The sequence below is a fragment of the Oncorhynchus mykiss genome, chromosome 24, assembly GCF_013265735.2.
Source record: "Oncorhynchus mykiss isolate Arlee chromosome 24, USDA_OmykA_1.1, whole genome shotgun sequence".
In the NCBI taxonomy this organism is placed as follows: Eukaryota; Metazoa; Chordata; class Actinopteri; order Salmoniformes; family Salmonidae; genus Oncorhynchus; species Oncorhynchus mykiss.
Genome location: NC_048588.1, coordinates 22,657,294 through 22,676,643, shown reverse-complemented (window position 1 = coordinate 22,676,643; position 19,350 = coordinate 22,657,294). Strand labels below are relative to the sequence as shown.

Below are 19,350 nucleotides of genomic sequence, written 5' to 3'. Positions count from 1 at the left end.
CAGAAATTGCAGGCTAATGAATATTATAGGACATTGGTCTTGGATTCTAATGTATGTGATTACTTTATCCTCACTGCTCTATATGGCAAACACACTGATTCAAACCCAGTTCTGACACTGTGGAATACTAGTCCCATGTTAGGCAGGAAGCCACGGAGGACAGCTGCACTTTTGTTTGTGGAGGTCTGTGTTCTCCACAGTGCAGCCAAAGCTGGTCCACTGTTAATTCTCCCGTATAGAGATCCTAGTTCTCAGAGATTAGAGCAAGCTGATTCTCCCAGCCTGACCCGCTGCAGCACAAGCCCCGACACAGGCACTGAAACAGACAGGCAGGCAGTGAGAAAGAGACAGAGGAGAAGGAGAGAGGGAGCTGGAAGGAGGAGCCTTACCAGGAGCTTCTACTGGTAGAGTGTGAGAGAGAGAGAGAGAGAGAGAGAGAGGCGAGTAGAGGCACTCAGAGATTGAGAATGGAACATCAGTGAGACCGAGCCAGCATAAGCGCGAGAGAACGCGAGAAAGCTCACGCTGAAAGAGTCTACACATCAACAGGAGAGAGAAGCAACGCTGACCATCGGCAACTCTGAAGAGTGACATAGAGAGAAGGAGAGAGAGAAGAACAAGAGGAAAAGAAGAAGAAGAGGAGGAAGACTAGACAGAAGAGTTAAAGCTATATCCCTGACAGCAGGGACATCATTGAGGGACTGTAGCACCCATCCAGAACTGCACAGAAGAGCACTGTTGTGTGTGTTTGTGTGTCAACTTCAATTTCACACACTCGTCCACTGTGTTTCAGAGGTTCACCCTCTTCCTCTCCAGCCATGATCCCCTGGGTCGTTGTGTTCCTGTGGATCTCCGGACATGGTAAGTCCACTGGCTCTTTTCCTCTTATCCACTGCATCTGTCTAGGACCCTTCTGTTATTATCTGTTTTAGTTCGTGACTGCATGTGAATAGGGAGCATTTTCTTTGAAGTAGTCTCTGCTGTGAGCTGTCAGAGCTGATGCAGTCAGATTTGTCTTATTTTCCCTCAATGATCTGTCACTGTGCGATATGGGGAGGAAACTGCTGGATAATAATGCAATACTTGTGTTTAGAGGTTTTAACAGTTGTAGACAGTGGTGCCCTGTCTCGGGAGTTCATCATGGCTTGTGCCCTGTCAGTCTGGTTCGACACTCCTTTTCAGATTGAATGTAGTCAACAGGCACGCTCCTCTGAGTGCTCACATCCCAGCTCGATGAAGCGTTTGCTCCCCACGACTCACATTGTTTTGAAACTATGACAATCTCTTTGCCAGAGCAATTTTTTTCTTTTCCAGAGCTATTTCTACCCCTGACAATCTCTTTGCCAGAGACTTACCGGGGGGTTGGTCAGGACGACAGAGGAAGATAAGTAGTGCTTAGAATAGAGCACTCTGAACAACACTATCCCTTTGACCAAGTCTGCAGCTGATTTCAATCTAAGACAGTGAGTTAGAAATGAAGATGGATGGATGGGTTGTTTTCCCTTCTTGCCAGCGGGTGGTTGTCTTTGGAAAACAATGTAACTCTCGCTGTCAGTAACATGTGAGAAGTCTGGGATCATCACTATGTGATGTCTGGGTGAGATGTGGCTGGACTGAGACCAGACAGAGTAGAGGGAGTGTGTTTACTCCTCGTGGTCCCTCAGACAGTAGCGGGAGTGTGTTAGCTCCTCCGTGGTCACGCAGAGTAGGGAGAGTGTGTGTGCAGTGTGTTAGCTCTTCTGTGGCCATGGTAACTGACCCACAATGGGAGCAGGAGCTAATCCCAGAGGGTGTCAGGGTCAACGGAGCTGTCACAGCTTCTTTTCAAAGTTTGACCCTTCACACTGGTTTGGCATCTAAGCAGGGTTCTGTCCCTCATCTCTCTCAGTGTGTGTGTGTGTGTGTGCGTGTGTGTGTGTGTGTGTGTGTGCGCGCGCGCGTGTGTGTGTGTGTGTGTGTGTGTGTGTGTGTGTGTGTGTGTGTGTGTGTGTGTGTGTGTGTGTGTGTGTGCACAGAGAGAGGCATAACCTTATGTTCAAAATCAACAGGGGGAAAAGGAAGTTAAGTATTTCCAATTTGTGTCAGATTGAACCAAATTACTATCCTCAAGCTTTTCCCCTTTCCCCCTTTAAACTAAGAAGCTGATAATTGCCAAACTAAATTCAGCAAAAAAAGAAACGTCCTCTCACTGTCAACTGCATTTATTTTCAGCAAACTTAACATGTGTAAATATTTGTATGAGCATAACAAGATTGAACAACTGAGTCATAAACTGAACAAGTTTCACAGACATGTGACTATAACAGAAACGGAATAATGTGTCCCTGAACAAAGGGGGGGTCAAAATCAAAGTAACAGTCAGTAACTGGTGTGGCCACCAGCTGCATTAAGTACTACAGTGCATCTCCTCCTCTTGGACTGTACCAGGTTTGCAGTTCTTGCTGTGAGATATTACCACACTTTTCCACCAAGGCACCTGCAAGTTCTCGGACATTTCTTGAGAGAATGGCCCTTGCTCTCACCCTCCGATCCAACAGGTCTCAGACGTGCTCAATGGGATAGAGTTCCGGGCTCTTCGCTGGCCATGGCAGAACACTGACATTGCTGTTTTGCAGGAAATCACGCACAGAACGAGCAGTATGGCTGGTGGCATTGTCATGCTGGAGGGTCATGTCAGGATGAGCCTGCAGGAAGGGTACCACGTGAGGGAGGACGATGTCTTCCCTGTAACGCACAGCGGTGAGATTGCCTGCATTGACAACAAACTCAGTCCGAGGATGCTGTGACACACCACCCCAGACCATGGCGGACCCCCACCTCCTCATCGATCCCGCTCCAGAGTACAGGCCTCGTGTAACGCTCATTCCTTCAACGATAAACACAAATCCGACCATCACCCCTGGTGAGATAAAACCACAACTCGTCAGTAAAGAGCCATTATTGCAATTCCTGTGTGGTCCAGCGACAGTGGGTTTGTGCCCGTAGGCAACGTTGTTGGTGTTTGGTGAGGACCTTCCTTATAACAGGCCAACAAGCCCTCAGTCCAGCCTCTCTCAGCCTATTGCGGACCGTCTGAGCACTGATGGAGGGATTGTGCGTTCCTGGTGTAACTCAGGCAGTTGTTGTTGCCATCCTGTACCTGTCCCACAGGTGTGATGTTCGGATGTACCGATCCTGTGCAGGTGTTGTTACACGTGGTCGGCCACTGCAAGGATGATCAGATGTCTGTCCTGTCTCAATGTAGTGCTTAGGTGTCTCACAGTACGGACACTGCAATTTATTGCCCTGGCCTCATCTGCAGTCCTCATGCCTCTTTGCAACATGCCTAAGGCACATTCACGCAGATGAGCAGGGACACTGGGCATCTTTTTTTTGGTGTTTTTCAGCGTCAGTAGAAATGCCTCTTTAGTGACTTGAGTTTTCATAACTGTGACCTTAATTGCCTACCGTCTGTAAGCTGTTAGTGTCTTAACAACCGTTCCACAGGTGCATGTTCATTCATTGTTTATGGTTCATTGAATGGGAAACAGCATGGGAAACAGTGTTTAAACACTTTACAATGAAGATCTGTGAAGTTATTTGGATTTTTAATAATTATCTTTGAAGGACAGGGTCCTGAAAAAGGGACGTTTCTTTTTTTGATGAGTTTACCTGATGATGATAGCCTACCTGCTGAAATACCATATACAGCAATTGAACATTCTAATATCATCGCTGCATAGATCTCGATACATCTACTCTGTGTGCACAGTTATTTTACCAGCATCATCATTTTTCCCTTCATTATAGGTGATATTTTCAGTTTTGGGAAAAACAACCACCCAGCACATATCTCAGGTAATGCAGACCGGTGCGAGATTGCTCTACAATTCAGCTGAGTTTGTTATTACCATAATATAAAATAATATAAGCCCTGGCAGGTAAACAGGAGATAACAACCTGTCTGCTTGCCTTTTACCAGTTATTTTACCAGCAACTTTACCCCTATAGCTAATTCTAGTTTTACAAAGTATTACTCTGTTTATGTCGCCAGCTACTTTCAGCCAACATCTTTTATGAAAAAGGGATAGAGGGAATTGTGTGGCTGAGACTCACATTTCTAGAGAGAGCCATTTTCGAGAGAGAGAGAGAGAGAGAGAGAGAGAGAGAGAGAGAGAGAGAGAGAGAGAGAGAGAGAGAGAGAGAGAGAGAGAGAGAGAGAGAGAGAGAGAGAGAGAGAGAGAGAGATTGGTCCTGAGTTGTGCTGATCTCAATCCTGCCAGTACTGCATGGAGGGTTCCCTGGCACTCACCTGATCCACTACTGACTGATGACACGGTGTGAGCCAGGAGGATCCTGACAGAATGTCCCCAAGAAGGCAGTCACCGCAGGCAAAACCTGTCCCGAGACCTTGTCTATCTCTCTCATTGTCTCTCTCATTCTCTCTCTTTCTCTCTCTTTCCCTCTATCCATGGCTCTCATAAGGGTTACAGTGTGATTGAACGCCATCTCTGCTTTCAGGGAAATGGTGCTGGAATTTCTGAGTACAGAAAGTCCCTGTGGAGGGAGCCAGTTTAAGAATAGAGTCTTGTACTGGATGTGCCTGTCCCTGTGGCAGACTGGAACCAAAAAACCACACAGAGGTATATGGAGTGACTCTCTCTCTCTCAAACTAGACCCAGATCCCTGGCCTTCTTATTAAAATCATAAGCAAACTGTCCAGTAGTTGCTTGGATGGTACTTATAGGCAACACGTCTAATCATTCTACTGGCCTCGTGTTTGCACACTGGGGGCAGTGCAGAACATCAATGGACTCCATTCCTCTCTCTTTCTCTCTCCTTCTCCCTCTCCACCTTTTGGCTTCCTTCCTCTTTTCCAGCTCACAGGCACACTCCTGGACCTCCTAGTGCTAAGTCACCACCCTGCCATGACACTAAGCTGTTTCTTAACCCTGGAAAGAAGGTCTTAGCACCCCACAAGCCTCGATTTAATTTACTGCTGTCTATTAACTGTCTGCCTATTCTGAACCTAAACCCGCTTTTCACGGAACACAAGCTTTGATACCAAATTCCTAATAGCTTCATAATTAAATGTCAACACAATGTCATGTTTGGTTTTTGGGATTTTGGAGTAAATCTCTTTGCTTCTTTGAAAGAGTAAAAACCCTCAATCACATTTCAAAATACCAATCATCCCCAAATGACATTGGTCAATGTTTTCTCCATTTTATTGCATCATTGTGCATTCTAAATAGTTATTTGCAAGCACTGCATGTGTTAAACCCCTTGTAAATGTATGGATTATGACACATAATAATCAAATTGTAATTAATAGATTTTGCCATTTCAACCACAAGCTAAAAAAAAAATATTAAAAAAAAAATCCATATACTGTCAAACACTCTCCTTTAGTCATCATACAGACTTTCTCACACAGCTTCTGCTGTGGTCTATCTTCCTGTTTCTGTTGTCAACATGATGGCTAATGAGATAGAGGAAGGGCACATAATGTGTCTTCTATCTTAACTCTTCACCCCTCAATGATGACACATGCTGTAAGGACGTAACTCTAGCCGGTCCACGTCTCCACGGAAGATTAATATTGATGTCCTCCATTGGGATGTGACGTTGTGAGCCAACCTTTGTTTCCTTGTTTGTGCTTTGTGTATCATCAAGGCTAGCGATATAAGTCACCTCAGACGCCCCATGACCCCTGCTGATTTTTCTGTCACAATAGATTAAGCCTAATCCAATCCAGGCTGACGTTTCCCAATGGATATTTCTGATAGTAAACATATGAATAAATAATAAGGAGCTGTGTCTAGAAAGCTTTGGCTCTCAGTCCCAGTGGTAAGCAATGGATAGGCCTTCAAAAGGGGTCATTCTACAGAAAGTTATTTACAATAATATTAGATAAGGTTACAGGTTTATGTTGAGTGAATAGACATTGTTTAGTAGGTTTTTGCCTTCAGAGTAGCTGGCATTGTTTTTCATGATTGATAATAGGTTATGGCTTTTGTTACAATTCGATTAGAGTAATTAGATCATTGAGTTACCGTGTAATTAAAGCTATTGCATTTTAATCAGCTGTTGTCTTTGTAATTCATTGTTATGCATCGTGTATCTTGATGCTTGCATCATGGGCCTTTAGCAGATGCCAAACAAGCATAAGTAAGAGATCATTTCAAAGACATGCAATGTTCTCTATTCTCTTCATATTTTATCTGTCTGCTTAATCCGATTAAATGGATGGAATCTCTTCAAGTCGGATTCCGGTCAGGGAGGAAAGGAAAATCATTAGTTTGGAAACTATTCTTGCAAATCAGGCAATGATCCTCTTAAGCAGTCAACAAAAATAAAACTGTGTTTACTGGAGTTCATTACAATTCTCCAATGGCATCACTGTTCCCAAGTATACTCCAAAGACCCCCTCCGTACCATTCGGTATTACATACTCCAATATCCCTCCAACCCCCAGCCACGCCTTCTCTCCCTCGCTGAGACTTTTCGCTTGGATCTTGGATCTCACTCATCTTGGATCTCATTCCGAGGGGATGAATTTATCCAGATTGGAGCACTCTCGGCAAATTTGCATTATCCCGGATTACATGTCTGCTGGGCGAAATGTTAAGTAATTCAACCAGATGCTGTTGTGTTCATGAGGTCACCTGTGGAGTGAGGTTTAGCACCCACCTGCACTCCTCAGTCCCACCCTTTCCCTATTCCCCCTCTTTCTTTGAAACGTGGGGCAGCACCATACGTGGCCTGTCTGTCTCTCATAAGGAGTATCAGGATACGGGGAGATAGCAGAAGGGGGAAGACGGGCACACTGGGAGGCAGCTGCCTTCTCTGAGCACAGTCGGGAATTTTTGACAGATTAAAGAGGGGATTAATGGTTTCTAAATTGCAGCCTAATGCACAGGAAACAACAGGCAATGTTATTCTGTCTCAGTGGGAGCCGAGCGCAGTGGCTTGGCAAGGGAGATCAACAGAGCTGGGCTAAGGCGGGTCGTATACCGCGCTTCTGTTCCGGCAGCGTCAGCATGGCACAGCTGGTCAAAACCCTGTGCCTACCTCCTTGTTCCTGTGTAGGGGGTAGCTGGGCAGAGAAAAGGTTGGGAAGGGGGTAGAAGAGTGGAAGCAATGAGTGTAGCTTGCTCATCAGTTGTTAACTCAATTTCCTCCTCATTAGTAAAGAGATCATTTTTTCAGTTATATAGTTTAGGGTGTGTTGTATCGAAAATGTATGCAGATATGATCAGCGTGAGGCTATACACTGCATGTGTAACGGATGTGAAACGGCTAGCTTAGTTAGCGGTGTTAGCGGACGTCACTTGCTCTGAGACCTTGAAGTAGTAGTTCCCCTTACTCTGGAAGGGCCGCGGCTTTTGTGGAGCGATGGGTAACGATGCTTCGTGGGTGACTGTTGTTGATGTGTGCAGAGGGTCCCTGGTTCGCGCCTGGGTATGGGCGAGGGGACGGTCTAAAGTTATACTGTTACATTGATGCTGTTGACCCGGATCACTGGTTGCTGCGGAAAAAGAAGGGGGTCAAAAGGGGGGTGAGTGTAACGGATGTGAAACGGCTAGCTTAGTTAGCGGTGCGCGCTAAATAGCGTTTCAATCGGTGACGTCACTTGCTCTGAGACCTTGAAGTAGTAGTTCCCCTTGCTCTGGAAGGGCCGCGGCTTTTGTGGAGTGATGGGTAACGATGCTTCGTGGGTGACTGTTGTTGATGTGTGCAGAGGGTCCCTGGTTCGCGCCCGGGTATGGGCGAGGGGACGGTCTAAAGTTATACTGTTATACATGTTTGGAAACAGAGCATTGTTTCTCTTGATTTATAAATGGCACGTAACAGTTCCATTAGTGCCAAAATAGAGGAGCAAATTATGTTAGCAATTCAATCCACTTTGGAGAGTTTAATAATGATGATTCTAATGTGTTATGGTTGTCTATTATGTTCTGGAGAACTCCTGACTTTGCCTCAAAATAACAATCCACATGTGTTTTCCCATCTCTGCCTCTTTTTGCTGCCCATTGCTCTTGCAGAGTGGAAAAAAAGTTGCTCCCGGCATTGATATTGTTATCAGTGCAAATCTGGAGTTATTACCTTGGGTAAATCGCATGCCATCCTCTTCGCTGCCTACTGCTGCCGATATAATGTTGTGTATCCTGGAAGCGGCTGAAGCATTTGTGAGTAAACCACCAAGTAAATGCATTGACAGGATTGTTACAGTCCGTGTTGGAGGGAGGATGGAAGATGCATTTGGTGTTTTGGCACAGGAGGCACTTGAGGAATTGGGCTTCTGATCTGATAACAGCTTCAAAGTGTTTTGCAGGAAGTTTCTGGGACAGACCAATATTACACCTGGATGAACTCGGCTGTCTCTACCTGCCTCACTCCCTCCTTCCATTTCTCTCTCTCTGTTCTCCCTCTCTCATGCCAATGTTTCTTACCAGAGATGGAAATAGTTTTAAATTGGCCGATGCCAGCTAGCTGTGTGTGCTTGTTCTGTGCATATCAAAATGAATGTGTGTGGATGTGTGTCAGAGTTGCGGGGGTACTACTGTGCAATGCCAATTATGTCAGCAGGCCTTGTGCGGCAATATATACTGAACAAAAATACAAACACAACATGTAAAGTGCTGGTCCCATGTTTTATGAGCTGAAATAAGAGATCCCAGACATTTTCCATACACACAAAAAGCTTACTTTTCTCATATTTGTGCACACATTTGTTTACATCCCTGTTAGTGAGCATGTCTCATTTGCCAAGATAATCCATCCACCTGACAGTTATGGCATATCAAGAAGCTTATTAAACAGCATGATTTCACAGGTGCACCTTGCGCTGGTGACTATAATAGGCCACTCTAAAATGTGCATTTTTGTCACACAACACAATGCCACAGATGTCTCAAGTTTTGACGGCGCTTGCAATTGGCATGCTGGAGTGTCCACCAGAGCTGTTAGTGTAACCGATGTGAAATGGATAGCTAGTTAGCTAATAGCATTTCAATTGGTGACGTCACTCGCTCTGAGACCTTGAAGTAGTTGTTCCCCTTGCTCTGCAAGGGCAGCGGCTTTGTGAAGCGATGGGTAACAATCCTTCGATGGTGGCTGTTGTCGATGTGTGCAGAGGGACCCTGGTTCGAGCCCAGTTAGGGGTGAGGAGAAGGACAGAAGCTACACTGTTACATTGATGCTGTTGACCCGGATCACTGGTTGCTGCAGAGAAGGAGGAGGTCAAAAGGGGGGTGAGTGTAACTGATGTGAAATGGCTAGCTTGTTAGTAGGGTGTGTGCTAATACAGTTTCAATCGGTGATGTAACTCGCTCTTAGACCTTGAAGCAGTTGTTCCCCTTGCTGTGGCTTTTGTGGAGCGATGGACAACGATGCTTCGTGGGAGGTAGCTTTGATGTGTTCAGAGGGTCCCTAGTTCGAGCCCAGGTAGGGGTGAGGAGAGGGACGGAAGCTATACCGTTACATTGGCATACAATTTTATGTTAATTTCTCAACCATAAGCTACCTCAAATGTCGTTTTAGAGAACTTGACAACACGTCCAACCGGCCTCACAACTGCAGACCACGTGTAACCACGCCAGCCCAGAACCTCCACATCCCACTTCTTCACCTGCAACATCGATAGCATCCTGACTGGCTGCATCACTGCCTGGTACAGCAATTGTTCGGCCTCTGACCGCAAGGCACTACAGAGGGTAGTGCGTACGACCCAGTACATCACTGGGGCTAAGCTGCCTGCCATTCAGGACCTCTACACCAGGCGGTGTCAGAGGAAGGCCCTAAGAATTGTCAAAGACCTCAGCCTCCCCAGTCATAGACTGTTCTCTCTACTACCGCATGGCAAGCGGTAAGACTCCTTAACAGGTAATCAAATGGGTACCCGGACAATTTGCATTGTGTGCCACCCCCCAACCCCTCTTTTTACACTGCTGCTATGCTCTGTTTATCATATACAGTATGCATAGTCACTTTAACTATATATGCATAGTCACTTTAACTAATTGTTGCATGTTGCGTTTCTGGTTTTGTTCAGTATACATGCAAATTAGCATTTTCTATGTGTATTTGTATTTACTCTGGATCCCCATTTAAAAAATATATATATATATTTTACCTTTATTTAACTAGGCAAGTCAGTTAAGAACAAATTCCTACTTTCAATGACGGCCTGGAAACAGTGGGTTAACTGACTTGTTCAAGGACAGAACGACAGATGTTTACCTTATCAGCTCAGGGATTCGATCTTGCAACCTTTCGGTTACTAGTGCCACGCGCTAGCCATTAGTTTACCTGCCGTCCCAGGCTTTCCATGGATCCCCATTAGCTGCTGTCAAGGCAGCAGCTACTCTTCCTGGATTCCAAACACATTAAACTTCTTAGGGCTGCAATCCCGCTATCGGGATCGAGAAACTCAACATATAAGGAAATCAATCAATTGAAATTAGGCCCCTATCTATTGATTTTAATTGACTGGGCAGGGGCGCAGCCATCGGCTCACCCACTTGGGAGCCAGGTATACCCACTGGGGAGCCAGTTATTCCTCACAAAGGGCTTTACTAAAGACAGAAATAATCCTCAGTTTCATTAGATGTCCAGTTGGTTGGTCTGAGACGATCCCAAATCAAATTAAAGTTTTTTTGTCACGTGCGCCGAATACAACAGGTGTAGAAAGACAGAAATAATCCTCAGTTTCATCCGATGTCCAGTTGGTTGGTCTGCTACGATCCCAAATCAAATCAAAGTTTATTTGTCACGTGCACCGAATACAACAGGTGTAGTAGACCTTACAGTGAAATGCTTACTTACAGGCTCTAACCAATAGTGCAAAACAGGTATTAGGTGAATAAATAAAACAACAGTAAAAAGACAGGCTATATATGACAACAGCCAGTGAAGTGCAGGGCGCCAAATTCAAAACAACAGAAATCCCATATTTAAAATTCCTCAAACATACATGTATCTTATACCGTTTTAAAGGTAATCTTGTTGTTAAACCCACCACAGTGTCCGATTTCAAATAGGCTTTACAGCGATAGCACCACAAACAATTAGGTTAGGTCACCACCAACTCACAGAAAAAGTCAGCAATTTTCCAGTCAAAGAGAGGAGTCACAAAAAGCACAAATAGAGATAAAATGAATCACTAACCTTTGGCGATCTTCATCAGATCACACTCATAGGACTTCATGTTACACAATACATGCATGTTTTGTTTAATAACTTCTTAAGGTATAGAGGCAGCATTTTCACTTTTGGATAAATAGCGTGCCCAATTTCAACTTCCTGCTACTTATGCCAAGAATATAAGATATGCACACAATTAGTAGATTTGGATAGAAAACACTCTGAAGTTTCTAAAACTGTTTGAATCATGTCTGTGAGTATAACAGAACTTATGTAGCAGTCAAAATCCCGAGAACTAACCGTTCAGATTTTATTTTTTGAGGTCTCTGTCTCATTGGGAAACAGTATTTCTTAGGAACTTGTTTTCAGTTCCTACCGCTTCCACTGGATGTCACCAGTCTTTGGAATTTGGTTGAGGTTATTCATTTGTGCAATGAAGAAGTACGGCCATCTAGGAACAGCGTAACACTGTTGAGAGTTGCGCAAGACTTGAAAAGTAGCTTAGTTTGTTGTCTTCCTGTATTGAACACAGATAGACCCGTCTTCAATTTGATAGATTATTAACATTTAAAAATACCTAAAGTTGTATTACAAAAGTAGTTTGAAATGTTTTGGCAAAGTTTACAGGTAACTTTTGAAATATTTTGTAGTGAGGTTGCTCAATTTGGAAGCTGTTTTTTTCTGGATCAAATGCGCCAAATAAATGGACATTTTGGATATATATGGACGGAATTAATCGAACAAAAGGACCAATTGTGATGTTGATGGGACATATTCGAGTGCCAACAAAAGAAGCTTGTCAAAGGTAAGGCATGTTTCATATTTTATTTCTGCGTTTTGTGTAGCGCCTGCAGGGTTGAAATATGCTACCCTCTTTGCTTACTGTTGTGCTATCATCAGATAATAGCTTATGCTTTCACCGAAAAAACTTTTAAAAATCTGACATGTTGGCTGGATTCATAACGAGTGTAGCTTTAATTTAGTATTACATGTGTGATTTAATGAAAGTTTGAATTTTATATCATTTATTTGAATTTGCATGTGCTGCATTTTCCCTGGCTTTTGGCCAAGTGGGACGCAAGCGTCCCCCATACCATAGGAAGTTAAGGAGAGGTATATCTATATTTCCATGTCTAACAATTGTATTTATCGACATTTATAATGATTATTTCTGTAAAATGATGTGGCTTTCTGCAATATCACAGAATGTTTTTGGAACTAGTGAACGTAACACGGCAATGTATACTGATATTTTTTTATATAAATATGAACTTTATTAATTCAACCGCTGTGTCAGATTTTAAAAAACTTTACGGAAAAAGCAAACCATGCAATAATCTGAGACGGCGCTCAGAAAATAAATAAAATTATCCGCTATGTTGGAGTCAACAGAAATCAGAAATCACATTATAAATATTCCCTTACCTTTGACGATCTTCATCAGAATGCACTCCCAGGAATCCTAGTTCCACAATAAATGCTTGATATGTTCGATAATGTCCATTATTTATGTCCAAGTAGCTACTTTTGTTAGCGAGTTTAGTACAGAAATCCAAACGCTCGTGCAGGTCCATCCGAACGTCGAAAGAAAACTTCAAAAAGTTATATTACAGGTCGAAGAAACTAGGCTTGGGGGTAGAAGCTGTTTAGAAGCCTCTTGGACCTAGAATTGGTTCTCCGGTACTGCTTGCCACGTGGTAGCAGAGAGAACAGTCTATGACTAGGGTGGCTGGAGTCTTAGACAATTTTTAGGGCCTTCCTCTGACACCGCCTGGTATAGAGGTCCTGGATGGCAGGAAGCTTGGCCCAGGTGATGTACTGGGCCGTTCGTACTACCCTCTATAGTACCTTGCGGTCGGAGGCCGAACAGTTTCTATACCAAATCAAATCAAATCAAATGTATTTACATATCCCTTCATACATCAGCTGATATCTCAAAGTGCTGTACAGAAACCTAGCCTAAAACCCCAAACAGCAAGCAATGCAGGTGTAGAAGCACAGTGGCTCAGTAAAACTCCCTAGAAAGGCCAACACCTAGGAAGAAACCTAGAGAGGAACCAGGCAATGAGGGGTGGCCAGTCCTCTTCTGGCTGTGCCGGGTGGAGATTATAACAGAACATGGCCAAGAAGTTAAAATGTTCATAAATGACCAGCATGGTCAAATAATAATAATCACAGTAGTTGTCGAGGGTGCAGCAAGTCAGCACCTCAGGAGTAAATGTCAGTTGGCTTTTCATAGCCGATCATTAGGACCAGGCAGTGATGCAACCAGTCAAGATGCTCTCGATGGAGCAGCTATAGAACCTTTTGACGATCTGAGGACCTATGCCAAATCTTTTCAGTCTCCTGAGGGGGAATTGGTTTTGTCATGCCTGCTTCACGACTGGCATGTTGTGCTTGGACCATGTTCGTTTGTTGGTGATGTGGACACCAAGGAACTTGAAGCTCTCACCCTGCTCCACTGCAGCCCCATCGATGAGATGGTGCTTAGACAGAAAAATCTAATTGGCCCACAGACATGCCTCTAATGTTAGGCCTGTCTCTGTGTCATTATGGAGTTGTTTACCATCCCACTCCCTCCTGCCTCGTTCTTATATCCTCATCAGTCCTCTCCCTGAGGTACCAAAGAGCAATCTGCCAACACTGATACCTCCATTTCACAATCTGTCCTTCGGAGGGTGCTACTGAGCAGACCACTGCTGCTTGAGTTGTAGCCTCAACTCAGGCAGAATGTTGGATTGGTTGGGGGCTGATCATCTGAAGTATATATCCAAGTTTGTATCCATCTCAACCTAAACATAAATATTCTCAAGGTCCCATATTGATTGAGAGTCTCTCTGATGTGTCTGATACATAGCAGATTGTATTCACTGAGTCCTCTCCACATGGAACAAACAGGTTTATTTTTACATGCAGCAATAACTGGTTTTCAGACTCAGGATCAGCTATAAGTAATCCACAGATATCATGTCTCAGTGCAGGGCCTCAGCCCCACCCTCTCTCTACTTTATATGATTTGTCTCTCATCATCTTCTTCTGACTCCTTAGTTTATCATCATGCCAATTCAAATGGGTTTCAGAAATAAGTAAGTGTAAACATTGTGAATGAAACATTGTGAAAGTGTAAACTTTGTAAATGAAACTGTAATTAATTTGAGTTCATCTTTTATTTTTATTTAATGATTTGGGGCTTCACGGGCACTTTTCACACCTCTCTCTTTTTCTTTTAGAGCTGAAGTTCAAGTGCAAATTAATATTGAGGAGATCTTTTTTAAATTTAATAAGGTCCAGGCGATGAAAAATACTAATGCACGATCGGGCGGTTACATTTCTTGCTATCCTTTCAAATCTGTTGGCAGGGGTTTCAATCTGGCAGGCCTCCCTGGTGAATTGACAGTGGTCATTGCTCAATCCCTGGGGGACATCAGTGCAAATCACAGATGCACACACTGGAGTCATCGCAGTTTGCCACTCTCCCTTGGCCAGCACCCAATGCTAAATTGCAGCGCTTTCTCTGGCCAACAATACCGGGCCAGGAGACTCCCCTTAAACCTGATTGAATCATAATGCATCAAAACTGCCCTGGCTCTTACACTGAGAGAGATCAAACAGACAGTGAAGGAAGAAGACCTGAGCGTCGGTAGGTAGAAGGGTCGTCCATTATTTCCTGTGTAAGGGGAAGTGGAGGGACACAGAGGATTCTCCGGCAGTCCAATGATAAACAGACTCCATGTCAGAGATTAGATTAGAGGAATAGAGATCCTTAAAAGCAGAGTGCAGTTTATTGTAGCCGTATCTAAAGTGATAACGTTACCACAGAGTCATGCAATGATGGATGAGTGGATGGTACCCGTTATACATATAACAATGGGCCAGATAGATTGGCGTACAGGCAACAACTGTATGGACAACACTTATTCTTCTGAAAAAAACAGGAAGGGCTAGCTTTCCAACAGCAGGGAATAGCTCTTCTGAAATGGACCATCAATTGCAAGACCTTTGGATGGCCTGTGGTGTGATCATCAGAACAGGTGTTGCCTTCGCTCAGAAGGGCACAGCTAGAACCCTGGTATGCTGCAATTTGAGGGCTATTTTAGCTTCGATATGTCCAAGTCATTTTAAAAGTCATATAATGGAGATGTTTTTCTCAGATGTGTGTGAGGTGGAAGAACATATTTGTACTATAGTTTGACAAAGCAGTGTGTCTGAGAGGATCACTCTCAGGGAGGGTGTACTGCGCTGTTGATGCTCACAGAAAGCTGCTAGGTAAAAAGAAATGTACAAAAATAACAAGAATAACAAGAAAGAGGCATCTTAGTTTTCCCGGTAAGCAGCAAAGTAAAATTTGGAGGTATTTAGGTAAGTCAACTGGGGATTTCTCTCTCTTCTGAAGTCTATGTTATCTAACTGTTGTCTGATTAAGAACATCAGAATACAATACCTCCCAAGGTAAACAACGCTATCTCCTGCTTGGAAGAGGGAGCAAAAAAACTCAAAGGGAAGGGGGGAATTGTTGTCACAAGTTAAACGTATCTGAAGCTTGCAGTCCTAATCCTGGCTAGGGATGTGCATGTGTGTTTTTGTGTGACTGAGCGCAAATGAGATTATTCTCCTCTTTCATTGGATTCTAATTGTATTAAAACACATTGTTTGTGTATCTGACTCATAGCAGCTTGACTTTTGGGGTTTAAAAGGCCTCTCACATTGGGTTTCTGTGATATTGGAGTAGTTTTGGAGCAAGAAAAGAACAACCCCACTGGGCAAAAACTGGTTGAATCAACATTTTTTTCCATGTAATTTCAACAACAACAAGAAATCTATGTGATGACGTTGAATCAACTTGGAAAAATGATTGGACTTGAAAAAGGTCATCAAGGGAATTTTGTATTTCTTTCACCCAACTTTTAAGATAAACCCAAAGAGATGGCGAAATGTTTTGTAGATTTCACATTGAATTCAAGCTAATTGACCACACATCCAAATGTAAATCAAAACTAGATGTTGAACTGATGTCTGTGCCCAGTGGAATGGGTTTTGAAATACCCTTGTATGACTTTTGAATAGTGGTGCAGGATGGTGCATGCCACCAGGTCAATGCTGTGTGACAATAGTACTGCAGGACATAAAAAATGCTAAATGCATCTAAAGTTCATCATGGCAGTGCACTGTGGGATGTTCAGAGGTGTCACCAATCCCCACTAACCTCCACCGAATGTCCTTAAACTTCTCCAAGTCTTTGTATTCATGGGGACCAGATTGAATTATTAACAGCCTTTCATTAAAAGGCACTTTGCAGGGCTGCAGCCAGAGAAACTCGGGCTAGTTTGACGGACTCATTTGGATTAAGGGAGACACGGCGCTGTGGAGGAGATTTGCGGCGGGAGAAGTTGGATGTCCAGCAGTCCAGAGAGTCTCTTCCAGATGGGCCTGTTCCACACAGAGTGGGGAGTTAATGGCTTGGAGTCTGCCGTCACTCCTCCTGTGCTGCTGCTCTCTAACTGCCAAATATCATCTTGTCCTCCTCTTTTCTCTTCTCCCATGGAAGTCTATTGCCTATGATTGTTTCAATTCCAAATCCTTTCTGTTATTTGAATGGAACCGTAGGTATTCATAGCGTGCTTATTCATACAGAATTCCCTACTGAAAACATACTTTGTTTGCGTGAGCCAAAGTACCAGAACAACCCTAATGAGGAGTGCCTGTGTGAGCCCTGGCATCGGTGTGGTATGTTATGTAGTTGTTCTCCCAAAAGCAGAGATCATTGCTTCTTTTCTGCTGTGCATCTCTTGATCACCTCCATATTGGGAGAAAAAAATTGGAATGAACAACCCAAAAACACAAGTGACTTTCTGTGCCTCTTTGAAGGCTGCCAAACAAATGTATTGCATGTTAAAACCAGCAGATGTCTGATACAGAAAGAGAATAACACAGACAAAGATCAGTATCCAGGGGAAGGAGATCAGAGATCAGTATCCAGGGGTAGGAGATCAGAGATCAGTATCCAGGGGTAGGAGATCAGAGATCAGTGTCCAGGGGTAGTAGATCAGAGATCAGTGTCCAGGGGTAGTAGATCAGAGATCAGTGTCCAGGGTAGTAGATCAGAGATCAGTATCCAGGGGTAGGAGATCAGAGATCAGTATCCAGGGGTAGGAGATCAGAGATCAGTATCCAGGGGTAGGAGATCAGAGATCAGTATCCAGGGGTAGGAGATCAGAGATCAGTGTCCAGGGGTAGTAGATCAGATAGTGAAGATTTTGGGGTCTCTTTATTTGCCTGTCCTTTGAGGCCTCCTCAGGAAATGGCATCTACTTCATAGTTTCTCCACACATTTATTCTGACCCCTCTCTTTAAAGCAAGATGAAGAAAGGGATAAACCAGACCCCATCAAAAGGCTTGAGTCCAATTAGGGTGTAAAGCAAACTGACCATTTACAAAACTGGAAAGGCACCCTGATGCTTTCCACAGTTAATGAGGTGGGATGATGAGTTGGAACATGTAACTGATACTCTGATTTCGTCAGCCACAGCAGGTAACAGGCAAAGGGTATCGGAGACATACACTTGATCTCTCTCTGTATTGTTGTGAAATGAGGAGGGTCTTAAACCAAAGTTTCACATACTGGATTTCTTGGGGCTAGTGTGTCATGTGATAGTTCAGCATGGGTTAGAGCTGGTTAAACGTAATATCTTTCCCCTACCATAACACACACACACACACACACACACACACACACACACACACACACACACACACACACACACACACACACACACACACACACACACACACACACACACACACACACACACACGCAGAAAGAGGGAGAGAGTGGGCTGTTGCTTACAGAATCTGTTATCCCTGAATTAATGATGGAGCGGGAGCTGTGGTGGCCCCCATCGAGACATGAACCAGATTTCAACCTGGGCTCCCATGGGTTGAGGGCTGCATGTATCCAACAGGCCACAGTGTCACCGAACTCTATCACTGCTGGGAGGGGTTCTACGTCACCATCACACCGTCATTGTAATAGCCCCCCCATCTCTAAAAGTAGAGCAGCTTTCAATGGAAGAGGGTGGGGGGATGGGGCCTGTTTGCCTGACTGAGATGCCGTGCCTCATCAGTTAGACCGACAGCTCTAATCAATTACAGCGACAGACCGCTGTGAACAAACAGCCTAATGGAAATAAAGTGGAAATTATCAGCCCAGGAATGAGAGGAAAGGAGGGCAGAGAGGATGAAAAAGATGAAGGCTCAGACTTGATCATTACAAAGGCAAATTGCCACTTTGAGAAAGGAAAATATGTTTTCATTTCCATCATTATTTATAATGAAAATGGAGAAAGAAAGAAAATCCCTCCGCAGACCAAAAAATGCCCCCCTTCTTGTTATCTAACAGCATCACCACCTCAAATCCCCATCCCTCCATCCCCTCCTCCATCTTCCCTTCTTCTCCCTCCCTCCCTCCCTCCCTCACACACACACACACACACACACACACACACACACACTCACCATGTTTCTCTGAGGAAGCCACGCTCCACTAATACAGCTCGGCTGGAGAAAGCCTGCGAGCATATGTCATTAGAATGCTTAGACATGCGGAAGGGAGCGTTGAGAGATGGAGAGGCAAGGAAAAATGTTACGTCTGGGGAAGAGTTTGTCAGGTGCAATCAGCATGATAACCAGCCACCTAGAGACCCCTGCCAGACAGGCAGGTCAAGGGGGAGCCAAAATAGAACACCCCACCCCTCTCCTCAAATTCTCAGAGAGAGAGAGAGAGAGAGATGTTTGTGTGAGGAAGAGGGAGTGGGGTGTGAACGAGGGTGAAGAGAAGATTGTTTCTTCAAAAGATAGTATGAGATCTAGAGGAGTCAAGCAAAGCGCAACTTGCTCCATCTTCAAGAATATGAACTGACAGGTGTGAGTGTTGTTTCATCTAATTTAATAGGAAAAGGCTTGGGGCAAAGCCAAATGAAGATGTATCAGAGATTTCAGACCAGCTCAGAGTGGAGATAGAGGTCAAATGGCTGAGCTGATGTGAGATGAGAACAAGTCAGGTGAAACCGATTAAAATAATTTCAAATAACCTCTATTGACCTCAGCCATCATATTTAAAGTTTGAGACCTTCACCTTCTGCTTTCAATCAACATGCGCCCATGCTCTTACAGAGAATAACCAGACTTTTAAAGGCAGGGATTGTGAAGTTTTATCAGGTCAGGCAG

The 19,350-nt window shown here is 44.1% G+C and overlaps 1 protein-coding gene across 8 annotated transcripts in view; it reads left to right on the top strand.

The window, feature by feature from the left end:
* The first annotated feature begins 367 nt into the window (after positions 1-367).
* LOC110503369 (kin of IRRE-like protein 3) overlaps positions 368-19,350 on the top strand; it is a 214,011-nt gene continuing 195,028 nt past the window's right edge. For all 8 annotated transcript variants that reach the window (XR_005039335.1, XM_036961435.1, XM_036961433.1 and 5 more), the window contains exon 1: positions 368-861. Coding sequence is in view for 7 of the 8 variants with exons in the window: in XM_036961435.1 (XP_036817330.1) it covers positions 819-861 (43 nt within the window). In the remaining variant the exon portion in view is untranslated. The remainder of the gene's footprint in view (positions 862-19,350) is intronic.